Source organism: Maniola jurtina, chromosome 11 (assembly GCF_905333055.1).
Source record: "Maniola jurtina chromosome 11, ilManJurt1.1, whole genome shotgun sequence".
NCBI lineage: Eukaryota > Metazoa > Arthropoda > Insecta > Lepidoptera > Nymphalidae > Maniola > Maniola jurtina.
In genome coordinates, this window is record NC_060039.1 from 14,568,587 (window position 1) to 14,593,595 (window position 25,009).

At 37.7% G+C, this 25,009-nt stretch overlaps 2 protein-coding genes across 2 annotated transcripts; both read right to left on the bottom strand.

Moving 5' to 3' along the window:
- Positions 1-2,098: 2,098 nt before the first annotated feature.
- LOC123869747 (lipase 1-like) lies at positions 2,099-3,318 on the bottom strand. Its single transcript, XM_045912747.1, has one exon. It carries the CDS (start codon positions 3,316-3,318, stop codon positions 2,125-2,127), a length of 1,194 nt encoding a protein of 397 aa, XP_045768703.1. The 3' UTR covers positions 2,099-2,124.
- Positions 3,319-5,317: 1,999 nt separating this feature from the next.
- On the bottom strand, positions 5,318-6,522 carry LOC123869748 (lipase member J-like). The gene has a single exon (XM_045912748.1). It carries the CDS (start codon positions 6,509-6,511, stop codon positions 5,318-5,320), a length of 1,194 nt encoding a protein of 397 aa, XP_045768704.1. The 5' UTR covers positions 6,512-6,522.
- Positions 6,523-25,009: the final 18,487 nt, after the last annotated feature.

Below are 25,009 nucleotides of genomic sequence, written 5' to 3' on the forward strand. Positions count from 1 at the left end.
ACGACGAGCCGCTACGTTTCTGATTCACTCTTAGGTAATTTTGGAGCTTAAACTCATGTAAAATCTAACGTTATTCTAATTTATACGAAACGCTATCAGATTAAGGGCCTTACACGTATTACACATAACCCCCCGTGTAGAGCAGCCTACAGAGAAGCGCTATGCGGAGGATTGGGGCTGGAATTACAGATTAATCCTTATCTGATTGCCATTGAGTCTTACATCCTAAGTACCTCAATATTTATTTTACTATAATCGCCAGGGCTTCGTACGGATACCCACTAGCAATATGCCCTGGCTTCGCTTGAGTGGATTTTTGAAAATCGGATGAGGGGTGGAATTTGCGAAAATCCTGAAACACCTTTTAACACGACTACCCAACAAAAAGTGGAAATGTTTGCTTGCAGCCGTCTTTCAACGCTATGTTTTCCTGCAAGATCGACATTTTAGCGCCTTGGGATCGGGACATCCTTCGCTCTCAACTCCTAAGTAATTTTGGAGCTAAAACTCATGTAAAATCTAAAGTTATTATCCGAAACGCTATCAGATTAACACGTATTACACATAGCCCCCCCGTGTAGAGCAGCCTGTACTAAGGACGTGCTCTACACGGGGATTGGATAGGATTGGATTATACATATATCTAGAATTAGATTTATCCTTATTTTTGATTGCCATTCCGTCTTGCTACTGCTACCTCCTATAGCCTACTTCTCATATTCGGGAGGTCGGGGGTTCGATCCTGATTACATACCTCTAATTTTTCGGAGCGTGCAGGACCTGAGACTCTGAGAGTTCTCCGTAATGTTCTCAAAAGTGTGTGAAGTCTGAAAAAAAACAGACTTAGCCAGCGTTCAAATCCTTCTCATTCTGAAAGACCCGTATTCAGTAGTAAGCCGGTAATGCTGATGATGATGATAGAATAAATAAAATGATGGTAAATTACTTTTAATGCTTTAATAATAATAATTCATTAGCACACATCAAGATCCATCGAGAGTTCTGGGTCGCATTTCTAAATTTGATAATAGTACGAAAAATCACCAAGTCCAAAACGCCCATTTAGAGTAATAAATAGGTTATTATGTCATCACAGTCACTAAATATATTTTCTCCCCGTCTCATTGCCAAGTAAGTCTCAGTATTTATTTTACGAAGTAAAAAAGACGAAAAAGGGCTTCTAATGTACCAATTACTTTAAAAATACGTGTTATTTACAACGTCTCGAATAACTTTAAATAAAATTACTGAATGTTCAATAAATATTATGTGCAATACTTTCTGTTGTGCTCTTTGAATAGAATATTATTTGACGATTCAAAAGCACTTGTAAAAGTTTACTTGAATAAAAATCTTTTCTATTCTATTCTATTCTATTCTAATAATTATTTTTTCAATTATTGTTTATTACTTAATTAAATCAAAACAATGTTAGAAATGACTAGATTCATATAGGTAAAATGTGTTTCTTCCTTACCTGTGCAACCATAAAATATGTTAATCCATACTATAATATTATAAATGCGAGAGTGTGTCTGTCTGTCTGCTACCTTCTCTTGACCCAACAGTTTAACCAATTCTGACGAAATTTGGTACAGGGTTAGCTTATATCCCGGGGACAGACATATTTATTTATTTACACTCGGCTATATAGTATAAGTAGCCTAAGTTTAAAGGCTACTTATTATCCCGGAAAATCAAAGAGTTCCCACGGGATTCCCAAAAACGTATCCCCTTAATCGATTTGTATAAAATTTGGTACCAAGGTAGCTTGCGGCCCTGTAATTGACATAGGCTTTTTATCCCGGAAAATCAAACAGTTCCCACGGGATCTTCAAAAATCTAAATCCACGCGGACGAAGTCGCGGGCATCCTCTAGTAATAAATATTTGCACAGGGGAAGAAGAAGTTTAAAACTAATAGTTAATTAAAGAGAATACATGTTATATTTACTGTAAATTATAAACAAATATTTTTTTACTGTACTAAAATATTAAAAAAAAGGGTAATTTTCAGACACGGGTCCTTGCACCTGTGGCGCGCGATACGGGAGGCGCTAGAATGGAGAGGTGAGTTAATAATTTTTCGCTCTACAGGGACGACATAACATTATTATGGTAGGCTCTAAAAGTGCTTGTAGCTATCCAGAACTTCATATATTTGAGGATACAAGTAATCGCTCATGTGGCGGCCCCATACGAAGTCCAAGTGATTACACAACAATCGAGGATTCAAATTATAGTACACCACATTCGCCAGTTGCTGCTTCAATAATTCCACATCGGGCACAGTGGACAAATTGTCATTATCACCTACCAACAAAGCTACTGGCATAGTGACTTGATCCAGTCGGTAGACCGGAGGCTCAGTGGAGTTATAGTGCTTTACATTACCTTCGCTTCCGTAATCGTACTGCGCGAACTTCTCCCGGTATCCCACTTGCAAGAAATGGACGATACTTCTAGAAGAAGTTCCCGCTGGATAATGTGTAGAAGATATTTGGCTGAATTTAGGTTCTAGTTCTGGAGGATCATAACCAGCTGTGGGAAAAGCCAAACTATAGGTGCACACAAAATATCCTATGAAAGGTAAAGGGCATAGCCTATGAATGACGTAGCCGAGTGTAGTGTTGTCGCCAAACACTTCATGAATACTAAGATCCTTGAACACTTGCTCGATTACCGGAGAAAGATCTATCAAAATGGATATCGGTGGAGGAGTGTGGTGCAGATAAGCTACCGGCGCCAGCGATATCATAACATTAATCTTCGAGTTGTACTCTTTTCTTTGAGATCCGAGCACATAAGAAGCCGTGGTACCTTGGGAGTGACCGATGTAGGTTAAACTCTCCGCTTTTGTGGTCTTCAAAATAGTATCGATGATAGCTGGAAGGTCATAGTACCCTATTTCGTGGAAGCTGTAGCGCCAGAACGCGGGGTCCTTGTCGGGGTTGAGGTGCACGTGGCGCCGCGAGTATCTGTTGCCTCGGACGTTGGCGAGCCAGACGTCGTAGCCATCGTCAGCCAGCGTGATTGCCAGGGAGGTGCTTCCTCTTAACAACCAGGTGTCAGATGAATCCCCTAAACCGTGCACAAGCAACACTGGAACCTTACTCCTCCCCGGGAGTCTGAACAGAGCCAGGATGTAGCCATCTTCGGTGACGACCTCGAACTGCAACGGTGGATGCTTGTATTTTGTAGCTAGTTCAATGGTATTCAATTTTGAGTCTTCTGGCAAGAATTCAGATGCCACGTGGACTACTTGGTGAATGCTGATGATGAGGAGTATCGCCGAGGTGACGAGCGTCGTCGGCTGCATCGTTGCTGTATTGGTGAGTTGTGAATGTTTTATGGTCTACAAATAGGTAATTCATTCATTTTTATCTATGCAACTGGAATAATGACTGTTATTAGATACCATCGTAAATGGGTACTTAAAAGTTCATGCTTATGTATTTCTAAAGTAATCTAAATTTTTCTTGACGATATGACTGATAAACTTAGCTGCAGTACTAGAATGACTTCCTTCGATTATTTTATAATAACGAAAATATCAAACGGTTTTTACTAGGTTAAAAGCCAGTTTCTTTACGAATCCAACCAATTGAACAGTCAAACTTTATTCCGCACTTTAGTGGACAAACTTAAATTGATGTAAATTATATTATGAAGTTTAAATAACGCCTAATTAGTTTATTGGCTTTCCCTTTTCAGACGAATAAAGGCATAACTCCTTAATTGACTAATTTCTATTGTATCGTTGAGTAAAAACTTGAATGCTTTTATTATTAAAAGTTCAAAGCATGTTTATTTTTCCCTTAGACTCAGGAACCTGTATGTAATTTTTCCGCTTTAAAATTATCAATACACTACGAAAATTGACACATTTTTATTCTTCTTCTGCGATTTTCCAAACAATTTGCTTGTTTGAATTGAGTCGTTTTCGGGTGATACAAGCTGGTGCTTTCTTTATACAATCGTAGAAAGGTGATTACTACATTTATTTGATATTGTACTTTAAGTAAACTTATGTATAGTACTTAATTTACTTGACGATTTGTCTCGTAATTAAAAAGTTCGCGAGGATTTTTCCGTTAGATAGAAACTGACCCTAATGTATTTGGTGTATTTGCACCGTTTACTATTATGGTCGAAATAACGAACTTTGGAATCATAGAGGTCGCGTTATTAGTCTACGTTCGTTATCAATTAAAGTACAGTTAGATCGCTTTGCTTGAAAATCAGTTCAGGTCCTATTCAGTAAACCTAAAACGTCTAAATTAGGAAGAAAAAGTATTTTCAGTCGAAGTTTAATTGTATCTGGTAATGGTGATGATAGAATAAATAAAATTATTGTAAATGACTTTTAATGCTTTAATAATAATAATTCATTAGCATACATAAACATCCATAGAAAGTTCCAGCTCGCATTTATAAATTTGTTAAGAGTGCGAAAAATCGCCAAGTCCAAAAGCACCATTTTGAGTAATAAATAGGTTATTTAATGTCACCAAATCACTAAATATATTTCCCCCCTGTCTTATTGCTATCTCAATAAGTTTATACTTTACAAAGTAAAAAAGACATAAGAGCTTCTAATGTAGGTACCAATTCCTTTGAAATTACGTGTTATTAAAAATCTCTCGAATAATATCACGGAATTTTCAAAAAAATATTATTTGCAATACTTTGAGTTGTGCTCTTTGATTAGAATTATTTTTCAATTAAGTATTGTTTATTACTTAATTAAATCAAAACAATATTAAAAAAAAGATTCACATAAATTGTTTTTCTTCCTTACCTGTGCAACCATAAAATATGTTAATAATATTTGCACAGGGGAAGTTTAAAACTTATAAGCAATTAAAGAGAATACTGTAAATTATAATCAATTATTTACTGTGAATTATAAACAAATGTTTTTTTACTTTTATTAAATAGTAGAGGATGCCCGCCACTTCATCCGCGTGTATTTATGTTTTCAAAGATCTCGTGGGAACTGTTTGATTTTCCAGGATAAAAAGTAGTCTTTGTCCGTCCCCGGGATATAAGGTAACCCTGTACCAAATTTTGCCAAAATCGGTTAAACTGTTGGTTGGGCCGTGAAAGATAGCAGACAGACAGACAGACGCACTTTCGCATTTATGATATAAAGTATGGATAGAAAAAAATTAAAAATGTAATTCTACGATTTTCAGACAATTAATTTCGGGTCCTTGCACCTGTGGCGCGCCATACGGGAGGCGCTAGAATGGACAGGTGAGTTAATAATTTCTCGCTCTACAGGGACGACATAACATTATTATGGTACCTAGGCTCTAAAAGTGCTTGTAGCTATCCAGAACTTCATATATTTGAGGATACAAGTAATCGCTCATGTGTAGACCCCATATGAAGTCCACGTGATTACAAAACCAATTAGGATTCACATTATAGTACACCACATTCGCCAGTTGCTCCTTTAATAATTCCACATCGGGCACAGTGGACAAATTGTCATTTCTACCTACCAACAAAGCTACTGGCATAGTGACTTGATCCAGTCGGTAGACCGGAGGCTCCGTAGAGTTATAGTGCTTTACATTACCCTCGCCTCCGTAATCATACTGTGCGAACTTCTTCCGATTTCCCACTTGCGCATAATGGAACATACTTCTAGAAGAAGTTCCCGCTGGACTATGTGTAAAACCTATTTGGCTGAATTCAGGTTCTAGTTCTAGAAAATCAGAACCGGTCATGGGAAAAAGTAATCCATAGACGCACACAATGTATCCTATGATCGGTAAAGGGCATAGCCTATGAATGGCCTTGCCGAGTTCAGTGTTGTCGGCAAACACTTCATGAATACTAAGAACCTTGAACACTTGCTCGATTACTGGAGAAAGTTCTCTTAAAAAAGATATCAGCGGAGGAGTGTGATGCACATAAGCTACCGGCGCCAGCGATATCATAACATTAATCTTCGAGTTGTACTCTTTTCTTTGAGATCCGAGCACGTAACAAGCCGTGGTACCTTGGGAGTGACCGATGTAGGTTAAACTCTCCGCTGCTGTGGTGTTCAAAATAGTATCGATGATAGCTGGAAGGTCATAGTACCCTATTTCGTGGAAGCTGTAGTGCCAGAACGCGGGGTCCTTGTCGGGGTTGAGGTGCACGTGGCGCCGCGAGTATCTGTTGCCTCGGACGTTGGCGAGCCAGACGTCGTAGCCATCGTTGGCGAGCGTGATCGCCAGGGAGGTGCTTCCTCTTAACAACCAGGTGTCAGATGAATCCCCTAAACCGTGCACGAGCAACACTGGAACCTTACTCCTCCCCGGGAGTCTGAACAGAGCCAGGATGTAGCCATCTTCGGTGACGACATCGAACTGCAACGGTGGATGCTTGTATTTTGTAGCTAGTTCAATGGTATTCAACCTTGAGTCTTCTGGCAAGAATTCAGATGCCACGTGGACTACTTGTTGAATGCTGATGATGAGGAGTATCGCCGAGGTTATAAGCGTCGTCGGCTGCATCGTTGCTGTATTGATAAATTGTGAATATTTTATGGTCCACAAATAGGTAATTCGTTCATTTATATCTATGCAACTGGAGTAATGGCTGTTTTAGTACCATCGTAAATCGGTACTAAAAATTTCATTTTTAGGTGCAGTACTAGAATGACTTCCTGCGAGTATTTTAAACTAACGAAAATGGCTTAGTTATAAATTTAAAATGATTTTCACTAGGTTAAAAACCAGTTTTTTATTGATCCAACCAATTGAACGGACAAACTTTATTTTGCGCTACAGTGGACAAATTTAAATTGATGTAAAATTGTACTTATTATGAAGTTCAAAGAACGCCTAATTGGTTAATTGGCTAAAAACTTAAATGCTTTTGTTATTACAAGTTCATAGCATATCAGGGGGCACGGCAGTACCTCCGCCAAGATGAGCCAAACGGCGGCGGCCGGGGTTTATTTTACCCTTAGACTAAGGAACCTATATGCAATTTTTCCGCTTCAAAATTATTTATCATCGATAGACTATAAAATTGACATACTTATATTACATTATTCTTCTACGATTTTCCAGAAAAGTTCCTTTTTTCAATCGAGTCGTTTTTGGGTGACACAAGTCAAGCCAAATCGGTGCTTTCTTCATACAAACGTAGGAGGGTAATAACTACATTATTTGATACTAGATGATGCCCGCGACTTCGTCCATGTGGATTTAGGTTTCTTGAAAATCCCGTGGGAACTCTTTGATTTTCCGTAATTAAAAGTTGCCTATGTCAATTTTGGGGATGCCAGCTCCGTCTGTACCTTTCATATAAATCGATTAAACGAATGGGACTTCTTGGGAAATGTGAACATGGGAAATCTTTGATTTTCCGGGATAAAAAGTAGTTCCTATATCCTTCTCCGGGATGTAAGTTAACGCTGTACCAAATTTCGTCAAAATCGGATTGTACGCTAAATAAACTAAATATTACATCGACTTGTCTCGTCATTATCTAGGTTTATTGATATGTAAAACATTGAAATAACTATTGATTTTATAGTTACGAGATTCGAAAGATTCTTATTTTAACACTAAAATGACAACTTTGTGCGTGAATAGATAAGATTAGAAGTATGAAAATTCGAAAACAAGTTTAAACTTTAGACATAGCTTATTTATTCATTAGTTGAAGTTAATTTACATTGCAGACATGAATTTGGTAGTTTTTTCTCAAAAATACTTTTCCCAAACGACTGTTCAACTGTTTTCGCGCGCTTGATTTCGGTGACAATCATCGTGCCTCTCACCCAAAACATTCGACTCCGCGTGGATAGTGTAGGAAAGGGCCAGCCGGCGCATCTTTATACCGGGGATCTCTTACAAGTTATGTTGTGATGGTACGGTGTGATCGTCTATACTAGTGGTTAAGATTAGGCATTATGAAGAGATAAAATAAGAAATAAACTCAGCTGAATTATAGAAACACCTAGGTATTTAAGTCATGAGTTATTTACAAGTAATTAATTGGTACAGTACGTTGGGTGAACACGTAGACTTCTCGACCAGCTAACAGGTTTACACGGATTGAATTATAAAAAATTAATGTAAAATTTCAACTCCTCAAAATAGATATAATGAGTGGAGAGATTTGCTAATTTAGAACGTCCTGTTAGTGTGGAAAATCAGTTGATACGTGTATTTGCCTTATTTAGGCCATCGGTTTGAGACCAACCGGCATTCCTCAAGCACGGGGGAAATACCTACGCTGAAACTTCAGCCTTAATCCATGTTATGTGGGGCACAGCAATTGGACTCTCCTATTTCGCTGCGAAGCGTTTTCAATTGCCTAGGTACGGAAACCTAGGTTCTTTTCAGTGAGCTCTGGGCTCGCCCCAAAACCATGGTATTTTTGTATATATATATATATTTGTTTGATTGATTGTCAATAAATTGGCCAATTTATTAGTTCGGAGAGTCCAGCTGTATAAAGACATGACGTGTTTGCTTTGTGCCGGAATCTCGCTGCTGGTACGTCACCAATCAACCATGTACCATATAATATCAAGCAAAGGAATTACAAAGTACAGCAAAACTAGTATTTTTATCTATTCAAAAACTCGGTGATTCACAAATTCAGCTGGCGTCGGTTTTAACAGATAATGTTACCTAAAATGCTGTTTGGGAAAGATCGGTACACAATAAAAAAAAGGTACCTACCTGCCTCGCCATCTGTCCTCCGGAGGCAGCGTGTATTCCATTGTCTCGTTCAGGGTATTTTAGTAGGTAGATGAAATTTAGCTGTTACTCGAAAGTATCCTCGACAAGGTCCCTTTAAGGTGTCTTTAGCCTGGGATTCGAACCCAGCCAACCCTATTATCTTTAGTAGTGGAGAGCATTCTTGGTATATTAGTACTAATCGTTTTGTGATAATAAAAGTATAAGGAAAAACCATCGTGAGAATTTCACATAATGGTATAAAATACCATATGATGAAGGTAAACTTGATCGAGAGTTCTCTATGAAGTCCGCGCTCAGTAGTGAGCCGGTGAAAGCTGTTCATGTTGATGAAGACGATGTTTATACCGCGGTAGCTAGTAGTTTATAGCACACCACCTTATTTTAGCTATTGAGTAATTTTTCTACCAAATCTATAATTGTAACGACAAGTGTCATTCCATCAGACTGCATTAGACTGCTAATTCAATTTTATTCCCTATTTAATGCTGAATAAGAGCTAGTATTATAAATAGGTGCACTGCTGAAAAAAAAACCTAACCTAATTTTTACTTAATAATAGGAATTGTGATTGGTAAATAGGTCATATGAGAAAATCTTAATATTGGAGCTCAAGTTAGTTCGATACATGGTTTCTTCGTATCTTTGGCTTTGTTAATATTACAGTACGATAGTCTAGCCTCCAAACAAATTGAATCTCCATTATTAAATGTCTAGGAAAATGTATCTAAATATAGCAAATAAAAGATGATAGTTATACCCAAGTGCATTTATTTCTGGTAAATAATTGTTTATTTACTCATACAGTTGAGTATTTAGAAAAAAAGAAGAGAAACTGAATTTATTATTTAGACTGGGAATTAAGTAACTTTATTACATTAATTAATTCCCGGCCGAACATTTGCTTCCTAAGCCATACTAATTATTGAAAGGGAAAAGCAAATATTCAAACAAAAAAACCCTTTCGGCTTTATATAATATTATGTACACCATTTTATCTAAAATACACACATGCCCACATAATCAATAGAGATATTATCTACAATTCTTACTTCTATAATAAAGTAAATTTTAAGGACACACATTATGCGTAAATTATAATATATTCATTATTTATTCTAGATATATTTGAATCCTAGTTCCACAAAGAGAAATGTCCCATTTCTATAATTTTGGATGCAAATCTAATAGTTATACACAATATTGTAACACCTCCTAATATCCAAATAATAATATCATCTCTAATTTAGTTTGTAAAATAATTCTTTACTCAAGATTTTTGGAACTGATTTTCAAATAATCTAGTTTAAAATTAAATGTAAATTAGTACATCACCATATATCAGCTTCTGCTGGCCCGGATACACACTATTTTATTCTATTTATAATTTTTCTATTATTAACTATACAATTGCAATATATTTCTACACTTAATTAATATTCACTGTTAGGCTCTACTGCACGTTGAGCCAGACCTCAATCGAATGTCCCTCTCGGTCCCCCAGTGTAGCCTTAAAACGTCCACACGGATATCTTTTGTTCACGCCCATGATCTGAAATGAAAAAAAACCCAGCGAAATTTCGGTTTCTGATTGGTTCACTCTTGCGCACAGAATTACCCTGGCTGATGGCTAATTGGCTGAAAATAAAATGTATTTCGAACATCCCTTAATGGGCCGTACCTTTTGCTTTCTCACGCTCTTGCCTTGCCTAGACCACTCGCATAACACGTGATTGCAATTTTGTACACTTGTAGAGATTTCTAAGTTAAAATTTACGACTTTTATCTAATTTATGACCGACCCTAACGCAATTTAGCTTTAGAGCAATTTATTTTGCCCTTTTGTTTTTTATACTTCCTTTCCTACAATTACTCAGAATCTTAACTAATTTATTTCTTTTCGTGCGAGATTTTTGTTTTTAAGAGCAAGGCTTCAAATTTCCGACAGTCATAAAACCGTATGACGGATGGCAAGGCCATCTCACGCTCCCCCAAAATAGATTTTTAATACACGTAGCTCCTTTTGTCCCTGCAGCTGTACTAGTCGTTTCAAAATCTATTTTTCCCCTTATCTGTATTAGAACGCTAGTATCAGACCTCCTACGCCTATCTATTATACCCTCGGGCATGACCATAGCTATTTAACTCAGGTATCTCTTTGTTTAGTGTACCCCAAACTACCTGTTTTCTGTCCCTTTTAATACTCTAGTTTTACCTATCTTTCTATTTATCTACATAGTACCTAAACAAATGAATGGCATTGTAGTTACCCTTAACTTTACCAGTATGAACGTCTATTAATGTATATACATTATTATATGGAACTGCCCCTATTATGTACGGTCCTTCATATAAGCGCATGAATTTTTTTGTCAACTTTTTATCCGCATCTGACTTCGTAAAAGTCTTAAGTTTCACTAAATCTCCGATTTCGAATTGTATTAACTTATGATTTTTGTTATAATGTAATTGTCTACTTTCGGCCGCCTTATCTATGTTTTGTCGTGCCTGCTGTCGAATCTGTTCTAACGGTTCACCCTGTAAGTCTGTCCTCACCGATGAGTCAGTGTTGAAATCAGTCGATAGCAGAGTACGTTTTCCATATATAATCTCGTTTGGCGAATATCCCGTTGTAGTATGTATTACCTGATTATAACAATCTTCTATATCCGATAATAGATCTACCCATGAACGATGCGATTTGTCGCAATACGTCCTGAATAATCTACCTAACTCTTTATTAACCCTCTCTGTCGAATTTGGCCGCGGATTTCTAACAGATGTGTGCGTTAATTCGATACCTAGTTGGCGAATACCTAACTCGAAAACTTTTGAAGTAAAGTTCGCGCCTCTGTCTGAACATAATGTCTTAATTGTGACCTGCTTATGAAACTTTTTTACACAAGTTAAAGTAGCCTTCCCACTAGCCTGGCGTAGTGGGTATAGTCTGATTAACTTACTATAAGCATCTTGCATTACGAATATGTATTTAAAACCAAATCGTCCTGCCGGTAAAGGTCCAAAAATATCGCAAAAAACTCTCTCCCCTATTTCCTTCGCTATTACAGTTTTTATCGGCCCCGTGTGCGTTTCCAAAGCATGCTTTGACTTTTGACATGCCTCGCAAGCTCTTACAACACGACCTATTATACGAGACATATTTGGGAAATAATATTGACGTTTCATCAGAGCATAAACCTTGTATCGCCCGAAATGACCTACTTCTTCATGTATGCTAACTATCAAATCCCTTAGTATGTTCTCGGGAACATATAACCTTAAGATATCCACTTTTATGTCTCTTCTATAAAGAATCCCTTCTTTAAGCACGTAGTACTTTGATTCAGAAGTGTCTGCTGTTTGCACGCGTCTAATTATCTCACTAACAGTCTTGTCGCGACTTTGATAACTACCTATCTCTCTCCATCGCTCCCGCACTAATCGTCCTAATGATGTTTTAAATAGATTCATTTCAGGCCCCGTGACCTTGTTAGTTAATACATCGGTGGTCCCCTTTAAATGTCGAGACAATACGTCTGCTACAATGTTTAGTTTACCTTTCACATGTTCGACTGTGTAATTAAATCGCCCTATATAATGTACCCAACGTATCATCCTAGCGCTCAATAATTTGCACGTCTGCAAGAATATCAGGCTTTTATGATCAGTCCTAATGACTAAATTCGCTCCTCTCAAATATGTTTCAAACTTTGACAAACTGAAAATGATGGCCCATAGTTCTTGTTCAGTAACTGTCCATTTGCGTTCTGTCTCTGTCAATGCTTTACTACAGAACCCTAATATTTGTTCTTCACCTGCTTCATTCAATTGATAGACATAACCCGAAACCCCCAAATTACTGCTATCGGTTTGTAAATAATAAGTTCCCTTAGGATCTGGGTGTACAAGAAGTATCGTATCTATAAACAATTTCTTGACCCTTTCAAAACAATCATTAATTTCCTCTGTCCATGACCATTTCGTATTTTGTTTTAATAGGTCGCACAGTGGTTTAACCTCTTCGCTGTATTTTGAGATAAATCTTCTGAAATAATTTATTAATCCCAGAAATCCTCGTAATTGTTTTATAGTCCGAGGTATAGGGAAGTCTAATATAGCTTTAACCCGTTCAGGATCCATACGTACCCCGTTAGTATTTACTATGTGTCCTAACAACTTTACCTCTACACATAAGAACCGACACTTCTCTAATCTTCCAGTTAAGCCTGCGGTTTCTAATTTATCTAACACTCGATCTAAATGTTCTAAGTGTAACTTTATGTCCCCCGTAGTGAATATGACTATGTCGTCTAAATAGTTTACGCAAAACTCTCGTACTCCTACTAGGATATAATCCATTGCTCTCGAGAACCCTGCTACAGAAGTTTTTAAACCTTGAGGTAAAACATTATAAGTATACGTCTTCCCCATGAACGAGAACCCAGTATACTTCCTAGAATCTTTATGCAAAGGTATTTGAAAATAGGCATTATTCAAATCAATTAAACTGATATAATTTACTCCATGAAAGGATTGTAAAATCTCAGATGTGAGTGGAGGCGCGCCCGCGTCACCTACCATTTTCTTATTCAACTCTCGTGCGTCCAATAAGAGTCTTATTGACCCATCTCGCTTCTTAGTGAAAGTGAGAGGACTACAGTAAGGAGTCGCTTCCTGTCTGATCACGCCTAGTTTTTCTAACTCTTCTAATTCGGTTTTTACCTGTTCTCTATACGCCAAAGGTACCGGATAACTGTGTTTTACAAAAGGTGTTTCGTCTAATAGCTCAATAACGTGTTCGTACTTGTTTGTCAAACCTAAACCTACCGTAAATACCTTACAGTGTTTGTTTAACACAGGTAGTAATAATTCCTTTTGTTCATTACTTAAGTTCGCGTCATCTAATTTTAATCCCTTAAATTTCTCATTATCTAAATTCATGTCTGATACACTTTGTTCCACTGGCCTAGAGTTTTGATTTAATATTAAATTAATCGTGGCTGCGTTCGTCTCTCCCCCTAACCTTTCGATTTTGCAGTCCGAATTCAGCCTAACACAAGACCTAACGCCCATATGTTCAATAGTCAAAGTGTGTTCACCATTACAGTTCACTATTCCTTTTACCCGCTCTAACCAATCGTATCCTAGTATCAATGACCTAGGAAGACGTCGCATAACTAGTACAGGTGCTTCAACTAAAGTACTACCTAACTGAAACTCTATTAGCACTAACCGATTCGTGCTTTCACTTCGCGATCCAAACGCGCCTTGTATTTGAATTGCTGGAATAGCGATCTCTGGCAATGTCCCATGTTCTCTTAGAATAGAGTCGTACAATTCCCTAGTTATTCCACTAATCTGACTTCCCGTATCTATGAGTGCACTCATACTTCTTCCATACAATCTAACACATACTTCAGGTAACCTAGGTAAAGAATAATCAACACTCACATTGGTTTGTTCATCTAATTCATGATACATTGTGTACACATTCAAACCTCTCCTCATACAAGTTTCACAAGTCACGCCTAACTCATTACACTCTGTTACATTTTCAAACTGGTTTTCCAATAAGATTCCTATACTCCTAATTTCAAATTGACTACTATACTCGTTATAATCAACGCCGCCTCTTAATAACCGCTTAAGTCCCTTATCTCCGGTCCCCAAACTCTGTCCTGGCTTCCATCCACTATTAATTAAGATCCTATAGACTACACCTGTCCTTTCGTGATCTGAGGTCTTTCTGACGCCCGTGCCACACAAGAATAACTGATTTGACCTCGTTTGTGTTGGGCATTCTAGTTTTTTGATGATCCCTCCCCCACATTCTTAGACACAGTAAGATCCTCGCCCTCTTTCACGAACGTGATAGTCGGCCTAATTTGTTTAGATTCGGATACCGTAGGCCTGTTAAAGTTAACCCTAGAACCTAATCGACCACGATAGCCGCGTCCCCTCGTCGAATTTCCCCTAGCTCTCCAACTTCTTGTTGACATTGTTGCTACAATAGGTCGTCTCGATGATGACTCATTGTATCGTCTACCTCTGTAATTATTACTAACGCTACCTCTCGTAAATTGCCTAGGTTTTTCAACAATATTTTGCTCTATGTTTCGAAGAAATTTCGCTCCGTTCATGATGTTAACTTCCTCTGTTCTAGTAAACCATAATCGCTGTATATCTATAGCATAATGTCGCATAATAGAATTGACCAAATCTCTCTCACTAAACGCAATAGTTAATGACTGCATTGATTCTGCTTGCTCAGCAAAATGTTCGGACATCGACATTCCCGAATCGCTTGAATATACCGCATTAATCAATTTATATCTTATAGATTCCTGAATCTGTTCGGTCCAATAATTTCGTCTAAAATCAATCTCGAAGTCAGCGAACGTAGTCCAGCCCTTCGAATACAAGTCCATAACCTTCCGAGCATGCCCCGAGATGCAACCTAACGCTATATCTATTTCGCGATCTAATCCATTTACCGCCCTTATATATTTCTTTAATCGTTTTAGAAAAACGATGGGGTTAGTGAATGGTTTTCCGTCGAAATTTGGTTTAGTTACTGACGGCTGTACAACATATAAATTCCGGGTCTCAGATAATGTACTTGTGCTCGCGGTTTCAAGATTTGACCCCTGCCTATCAGATTTTTCATTTTCATTAATTCCGTTCGACGCGTGTGAAGAAACGCTCGCGATTTCATTTGAACCGGTATTTGAATTTAACTGATGTAATTTTGCTTCGAACTCGGTGATTTTTTTCAAAATCAACTCTAATGTAGCATTCCCTAAGGTCGTTGTTTGCTCGCTCGATTCTACGGTACTAACATCGCTTTGCCCCGCACCTACTTGCTTTGTTCTACGTCCTTTTCTACCTGAAGACATCCTTTTTTTTTTTCAATTTGACCCTATTTCTTTTACCTACCTTGGTACTATTTTAAATTTTATTTGAATAACTTTCATAAGTCGCGAAGCCGTATTTTTAATACTAATATATTACTGATACTAATTGCAATCACATGTTTGGGTCTGCTTCGATTATATGTATTCTCAGAGTTTGAAAAAAATTAAGTCTGAGAAATAAGCAAGGAATAATAGCTCGATCTCTGTAGTATCTTCTGAAAACCTGTAAATTTTACATTTATAAGACATACAGCTTATTTCTGCTCTCCTGCTCCCCCTATACATAAATAAATGTAAATGTACAACATATAAATATAAAACAACATGCAGTGTGTCCTTAAAACTTATAATTTATAAATAGCAATGTAAGTTTATAAATTTTTCTCTCTCAAATACCCAATCACAATTTCTACGTTGTGTTATTTTTATGTTAATGTAAATCTAGTCATATCGTTATTTCGAATACGTACATAGATCCTGGTCACGGCACCAAATTTCTGTGACGGTACGGTGTGATCGTCTATACTAGTGGTTAAGATTAGGCATTATGAAGAGATAAAATAAGAAATAAACTCAGCTGAATTATAGAAACACCTAGGTATTTAAGTCATGAGTTATTTACAAGTAATTAATTGGTACAGTACGTTGGGTGAACACGTAGACTTCTCGACCAGCTAACAGGTTTACACGGATTGAATTATAAAAAATTAATGTAAAATTTCAACTCCTCAAAATAGATATAATGAGTGGAGAGATTTGCTAATTTAGAACGTCCTGTTAGTGTGGAAAATCAGTTGATACGTGTATTTGCCTTATTTAGGCCATCGGTTTGAGACCAACCGGCATTCCTCAAGCACGGGGGAAATACCTACGCTGAAACTTCAGCCTTAATCCATGTTATGTGGGGCACAGCAATTGGACTCTCCTATTTCGCTGCGAAGCGTTTTCAATTGCCTAGGTACGGAAACCTAGGTTCTTTTCAGTGAGCTCTGGGCTCGCCCCAAAACCATGGTATTTTTGTATATATATATATATTTGTTTGATTGATTGTCAATAAATTGGCCAATTTATTAGTTCGGAGAGTCCAGCTGTATAAAGACATGACGTGTTTGCTTTGTGCCGGAATCTCGCTGCTGGTACGTCACCAATCAACCATGTACCATATAATATCAAGCAAAGGAATTACAAAGTACAGCAAAACTAGTATTTTTATCTATTCAAAAACTCGGTGATTCACAAATTCAGCTGGCGTCGGTTTTAACAGATAATGTTACCTAAAATGCTGTTTGGGAAAGATCGGTACACAATAAAAAAAAGGTACCTACCTGCCTCGCCATCTGTCCTCCGGAGGCAGCGTGTATTCCATTGTCTCGTTCAGGGTATTTTAGTAGGTAGATGAAATTTAGCTGTTACTCGAAAGTATCCTCGACAAGGTCCCTTTAAGGTGTCTTTAGCCTGGGATTCGAACCCAGCCAACCCTATTATCTTTAGTAGTGGAGAGCATTCTTGGTATATTAGTACTAATCGTTTTGTGATAATAAAAGTATAAGGAAAAACCATCGTGAGAATTTCACATAATGGTATAAAATACCATATGATGAAGGTAAACTTGATCGAGAGTTCTCTATGAAGTCCGCGCTCAGTAGTGAGCCGGTGAAAGCTGTTCATGTTGATGAAGACGATGTTTATACCGCGGTAGCTAGTAGTTTATAGCACACCACCTTATTTTAGCTATTGAGTAATTTTTCTACCAAATCTATAATTGTAACGACAAGTGTCATTCCATCAGACTGCATTAGACTGCTAATTCAATTTTATTCCCTATTTAATGCTGAATAAGAGCTAGTATTATAAATAGGTGCACTGCTGAAAAAAAAACCTAACCTAATTTTTACTTAATAATAGGAATTGTGATTGGTAAATAGGTCATATGAGAAAATCTTAATATTGGAGCTCAAGTTAGTTCGATACATGGTTTCTTCGTATCTTTGGCTTTGTTAATATTACAGTACGATAGTCTAGCCTCCAAACAAATTGAATCTCCATTATTAAATGTCTAGGAAAATGTATCTAAATATAGCAAATAAAAGATGATAGTTATACCCAAGTGCATTTATTTCTGGTAAATAATTGTTTATTTACTCATACAGTTGAGTATTTAGAAAAAAAGAAGAGAAACTGAATTTATTATTTAGACTGGGAATTAAGTAACTTTATTACATTAATTAATTCCCGGCCGAACATTTGCTTCCTAAGCCATACTAATTATTGAAAGGGAAAAGCAAATATTCAAACAAAAAAACCCTTTCGGCTTTATATAATATTATGTACACCATTTTATCTAAAATACACACATGCCCACATAATCAATAGAGATATTATCTACAATTCTTACTTCTATAATAAAGTAAATTTTAAGGACACACATTATGCGTAAATTATAATATATTCATTATTTATTCTAGATATATTTGAATCCTAGTTCCACAAAGAGAAATGTCCCATTTCTATAATTTTGGATGCAAATCTAATAGTTATACACAATATTGTAACACCTCCTAATATCCAAATAATAATATCATCTCTAATTTAGTTTGTAAAATAATTCTTTACTCAAGATTTTTGGAACTGATTTTCAAATAATCTAGTTTAAAATTAAATGTAAATTAGTACATCACCATATATCAGCTTCTGCTGGCCCGGATACACACTATTTTATTCTATTTATAATTTTTCTATTATTAACTATACAATTGCAATATATTTCTACACTTAATTAATATTCACTGTTAGGCTCTACTGCACGTTGAGCCAGACCTCAATCGAATGTCCCTCTCGGTCCCCCAGTGTAGCCTTAAAACGTCCACACGGATATCTTTTGTTCACGCCCATGATCTGAAATGAAAAAAAACCCAGCGAAATTTCGGTTTCTGATTGGTTCACTCTTGCGCACAGAATTACCCTGGCTGATGGCTAATTGGCTGAAAATAAAATGTATTTCGAACATCCCTTAATGGGCCGTACCTTTTGCTTTCTCACGCTCTTGCCTTGCCTAGACCACTCGCATAACACGTGATTGCAATTTTGTACACTTGTAGAGATTTCTAAGTTAAAATTTACGACTTTTATCTAATTTATGACCGACCCTAACGCAATTTAGCTTTAGAGCAATTTATTTTGCCCTTTTGTTTTTTATACTTCCTTTCCTACAATTACTCAGAATCTTAACTAATTTATTTCTTTTCGTGCGAGATTTTTGTTTTTAAGAGCAAGGCTTCAAATTTCCGACAGTCATAAAACCGTATGACGGATGGCAAGGCCATCTCAATGTGAAACATCAAACAGATTAACCACGTGCTCCGGCAATTTGGGTCGAGCGTACTGCGTCCCCTTAAGGACCTGCGTTATGGTAATAAGATGAAAAATCTTATCACGGTATACTTACTTACCATATTGCGGTACAGATGATCTCTGCTTTTCAGGCTTTAAAATATTAATGTCATTTTTCGATTTACAAGGAAATTAACTAACTGTACACAATGTTTCAACGCGAATAAAAATACAAGACAGCAAGAAAATGAGTTTGCATTTTCATAAATAAAAGGGAATCAAGGAAATAAACGAGGCAAGGCTTAAGACATAAAACTGGAATAAAAGAGGCAAGGAAAATTCCACTATAAAGCGAACTACCGAGTACCGAGTCACTCCGATATTTTACGCTAAGCAGACTAATGTAAGTACTTTACCATTAGACTCGGTATTAAACTATGAAAGAAAGTCTCGGTTAAACTAGACAAGAAAGCAAGAACGTTTTATTTTCTTATCATTAACTTACTAACTCTCTCCAGCTTTGAACGGGTTGGGTTAGCATAGCATGACATGTTTGCCTTATTTCCCTTAGTTTCACCATTCTAAAAGGCTTTAGTCTTCATCATAGACATCATTTCAAGTCATTCCCATACTTGCAATCTACGCTAGAAACGCATGTTTGTCGTCTTTCCCTTAGGATACACATCTCACAGCCTCCCATGGCCCCACCAACCTCGCAGCTATATGGGCAGCAACGCCGGAGGGTGCCCGTTTTGTACTTGCTCTTTGGTGTATTTTCCGGGGCGCCTTCTTGACTCCCTACAAGTTATTTTCTTTTTGCTTTCTTATCCCTATCATTCACTCTCCTTATTCCCGTCCGCAGTTCACGGTGTCTCCACTTCCTCTCCTCTTCACTATCTTCGCTCCCGCTCTCGCTCCCGTCCTCCGCGCTTATCACATCTTTCTTGTCATTTTCTTTCTCCTCCTCTCCGCGTCCTCTTCTCCGTCGTCGTCCCTTAGGATTTAAACATCCTGAAAGGCTTTAATCTTCATCATACACATCATTTCAAGTCATACTTTACTTACAAACTCCGCCAGAAACACCTGTAGGTACGTCTGTCTTTTTAACGCCAAAACACCATAATCCTTGGGATAGGGCTCCATTAGCTCTAGATTTTTTTAAAGAATGTTAGCCTTGCTAATCATTATTAACACTCCCCTTTCCCATCCAATTAAGCGTAAAGCTTGTGCCAGGAGTGGGTACGACAATAGTGCAACGGGTGGGGTTTGAACCGCCGACCTTTCGGAATTCAGTCTGCTCCTCAACCGTTAAGCTATCGAGGCTCTAATTTACCTTTAGGCTATCCTCCTGATCCTTGCAAATCCATTCCTTCTTTACATAGTATGCAAAAGTAATTCTTTACAAAGTATTTGTAAAACAGGGTCTCTCCTCGCCGTCCTGTCCCTCTATACGCTTATACTTGTTAAACTACGTAACAAATTTTAATACGGTTTTCATCAATAGATACAGTGATCCAAGAAGAAGGTTATACGTATACTTAATTTTTTTTTTTAATTTGTTAAAATATGATGATTTTTCAGAAATTCAAGATGTCGGAAGAAATCAAACTGACTGAGAGCTTTCATCCAAAGTGCTGATTCCTTTAAAATGCAACGAAATAACCACACTGACACCACATTAGTTAAGTATATGTAATATGTATCTACATTGAACCCGTGTGAAGCCAGGGCGGATCGCGGGTAAAAATATAAAATTGAATCCAGAGAATCCAACTTTTGAGTGGTATTTAAAGTTTAAGTATTATACAAACGTCGTCTGCTCATTTCAGTATCTCGGGTCTCTATATTTCCTGCATTCCAAGAAACAAAATTTTATGATCTCAAAGTTTAGCTCTTCAAAGAGACATATTTGAAATTTTAAAACGTACGGCCGCGGAATACGAAATGTCGAATTGTGAGTAGGAATGAAACACGGGGAAAATTCTTGGCAGTGGGTACCTATCTTTTATGGAGTTAAAGCTTGTTCACATTATTCTAGTAGTACCCCTTTCAACTAATTATTATTTCACAAAATGAATTTCACACATAGCATACTATTTTAATGAGAAAGAAAATCGGTGTCCTAATGACTAATGGTCGTTATAATATTAGTAAGTGCCATGTGCATCCACTGTTGATCATAGGCCTTCCCTTCTTCCCTTCTCACTAGCAAGGAAAGTACTCCACCACATTCTGTCCTCATCTTTACTTATTCAGCCGCTTCCCGTCGCCCTCTCCATATCCTCAGTTCATGGTGTTGAAGGGTACCTACCCCAGGTTATGCTTACTAGTACATGGTCGCCGTTCTAAGACTTATCAACCCTTACAACCACCTCTCCACTGCCAATTATTTAGCTTGCTTATGTCAGAAACCTTGGGAAGTCTCTAGTGAATTTCTTCATTTCACATTTCACCCTTCTGCTTCTCCATGACTGACCAGGCAGCTCGAAACTATGGCATATTTTATTTTATACGACCATTCTTTCTCTTTCAACGTTATCAAGTTCCAAGTACTGGTTCCGACGACTTGAATAATGTTAACCAGCCTTAAAAATAGATAAAATCAGGATACGTAAACTGAAAATGTGCTTTACTTAGTTCTGAAAACAGTGTGCATGGACTAAAGAATAAAATTGTAGAGTATCCATTTAAAAGAGTAAAGTCAATAGTAAACTTTAAGTCACATTTTTAACTGCACACTTTTTCGAAATCCCGCTGCACTTATTCCAGCTAGGATATCCATTTTCCTGAGTCACAAATAAGCTATTACTCTTCGTTAACCTAATTGCCTGTGTTTTCATATCCCGCGAGATTGGAATAAAAATTCACTTTTATCTTATTTCCTTTGGCCAGAAGCTTGAATAAACCATTTTTAGTGTTCCGGAATAGAATAGCCGCGGTCGGAAGAGCTGTTTGCGAAGAACTGTGCTATGTTGACTGGTGTGGCCGAGCCACAATCATTGAGAAATATTGTTTGGCTTTCGCATTACGGGAGTTAATGTTACAAATGAAAAACCGGCAGGTAATTACTCCGGTAATTGGAGAGTCTGGGATTCGACCGCCAAATCAACTCGGCTGGACAACGTTCGGGAAGTAAGCGTAGAGATGTTTTCTCGTCCAAAATTCCCCAGTGCTTGAAGATCAAGGTCTTCGGACAATGTGTGTCAGTGATGATATATGGGTTAGAGACATGGTCACTAACTATGAGCCTCATAATAATGTGAGCCCTTCACAGTCAGTGAACGTTGCAGAGTTTTTCTACGTGATCAAATCAGCAATGAGGAGGAGGAGTTAGATGAACCAGAGTCACCAACATAGCTCAACGGGTTGTGACGCTGAAGTGGCAACGGGCAGGGCACGTAGTTTGGAAACTGGCGAACTCCCAGCGGAAATGTCTATCTGTTTAAGATGAGATAGTAATAATCTAAGGCCGTATAGGTACGAGTATAATCAATTACAGAGAGGCAAGTTCGTGAGCCGCGGCCGGTGTGTGCGGGTGATTGATGTATGCTCCCATGGCCTTTTGACCTTTATTATGATTCTTGACATTCATTATTATTTGCTAACTCGGACTTTTTCAATTTTTTTTTGTAAGTATTTTATACAAGTATACCATAACTAGATGATGCCCGCAATTCAGTTTATGTGGATTTAGGTTTTTTAAATCCCTTGGGAGCTCTTCGATTTTCCCACTCCACCGGGACCAAAAATAGCCTATTTTCTCCCTGGCATGCAAACTATCTCTGTACCAAATGTTGTCAAAATTGGGTAAACGGATGGACCTTGAAAAGTTTAACAGACAGACAGACAGATATTATTGGTACACATTTTCGGAATTATAATATTATAGTATGAATAGTATGGAACTATGGATTATAAGGGGACGAAAGTATAAAACTTGTCCGTTTTCTTATGAAATGGTATAAGTTATAATATGTTAATGTACCTATGTCGATCTCAGAGTAATCTCAGCCGGGTAGCAATCACAAACACAGCGGGTCGGGGACACAATCAAGCTAACAACGGTCGCTAGATTGAGCGGGGACAAACATCGGAATAGGAAATGACGAGTTGCGGTGACTTACTGCCCTACATATCGATATCACACTGTTCAATACCTATAGAAATGGTAAAAGGAGTATGAACAACTAGATTATGAACGCGATTACGTCCGCGTGGATTTAGATTTTTAAAAATCCCGTGGGAACTCTTTGATTTTCCGGGATAAAATGTAGCCTAAGTCCTACCCCAGGATGTAAGCTAAGGTTAGGTTAGAGCTACCAAATTTCATCAAAATCGGTTTAAGTGTTGGGCCATGAAAAGCTAGCAGATAGACTGACAGACAGATACACTTTCATATTTATAATATTAGTATGGCTGACGGCTCTATAGTAGTCGAGATGGCAATCGGGGTATGAAGCGGGGGGACTCCCCGCACACCAGCAAGTCACCAACGCTCACCCGCAGCGGGCTAGCGCGGGGGTGTGCGGGTGTGCGGGACGTCCCCACCCCGGTTGCCATCTCAACCTGTCGTGCACTATACGTGCCCTCCCAGGCAAGGGGATATATTTTACAAGGGACACTTTAATTTAATACAGTTTTTCGTGAGATTGCTTTTGCCAAAAAAAAACTGAATAACTTTTTTGCTCAACCCGAGACTCGAAGCCAAGACCTGATGATCTGGAGCCGAATAAGCAAGCCAATACAACGATATCACCCGCTGTTTCCTGAAAATTAAGCCAAGTGTTAATTGGCAATACCTATTTGAATACATTTTTATAAAAAGCTCCCAGACGAAAGTAAGGCTGAAGTTTTAACTCTACTAACGCCACTTTTTTTCAGGAGCATACTTACCTACTTTCAATATATTTTAGAACTTAGCAAACTAGATCAGTTTAAATAAAACAAACGTCATTATGTCGTGAGAAATGAATGCAAATTTCCTCTAAGCAAATTTCCTCTAGTGTGATGATAAATCGTTCCAGTTTTTCGAAACGGGAAGAAACTTGGCCAATTCGATGTGAATCATTTAAGGCGAAGGTAAGCGGCGCCGGAAGAAAGTTTCCAAGCGCGAGCTCATTAATCATACACTTTGATTGATGAGTCGTGCTGAGCATTCTGTAATCGGGAACGAGTGATCACAACGAAATATAATTCTTGATGAAATATTTAAAACCACGGACAGGTCTAACGAAACATTTCGCGCAAATATCAGCGTGCTCTTTTTTTTTTTTTTATACAAGTTAGCTTTCAGATACAAGTTAGCTCGTGACTGCAATCTCACCTGGTGGTAACTGATGATGCAGTCTGAGATGGAAGGGGGCTAACCGGAAAGGGGTATGGCAGTTTTTACTAAACCCATACCTCTTCGGTTTTTACACGGCATCGTACCGGAACGCTAAATCGCTTGGTGGCATTGCTTTGCCGGTAGGGTGGTAACTAACCACGGTCAAACCCTCCCACCAGACCAGACCAGAAATTTAGAAATTCCAAACCCTTGCCGGAAATCGAACCCGGAACCTCCGACTAATAACAACACAGCGCTTGCTACTGCGCTACAAATATCGTCAAAAACATCCTCCTAACATTTCACGCAAAGGATATAATAAAATTACCAACTGTGAGTCGTGTCTCAATCATTTAAGGGCTCCGTACTATTATGAACAACATATTTTGAGTGTATGAAATATATTTTTACCCCCCAAACCCCAAAAAATGTTCGTTTGTTTTGGTCATAGCTAACAAACCACTTTAGGAATTGTTGTTTTCAGTATTTTTTGTTTAAATACAGTATATGCTACATAATCATAGATATGTACATATTAATACACCGTCATATTCCTTGAATATGACGGTGTATCATGAACTAGTTCATTGAGATGGCCCCCATCACAAAATGGTCTGCAACTGCCAAGTTTGACGGCCAAAATTTCTTCATTTATTAAGTTAAAAAAGAATTTTAAACTACCTCTACTCAATGAGTTCTAGATAATGATAGCCCACTTGCTAG

Excerpts from the sequence above, each read along its gene's own strand:
- LOC123869747 (XM_045912747.1), bottom strand. The coding sequence starts at position 3,318 with ATGCAGCCGACGACGCTCGTCACCTCGGCGATACTCCTCATCATCAGC.
- LOC123869748 (XM_045912748.1), bottom strand. The coding sequence starts at position 6,511 with ATGCAGCCGACGACGCTTATAACCTCGGCGATACTCCTCATCATCAGC.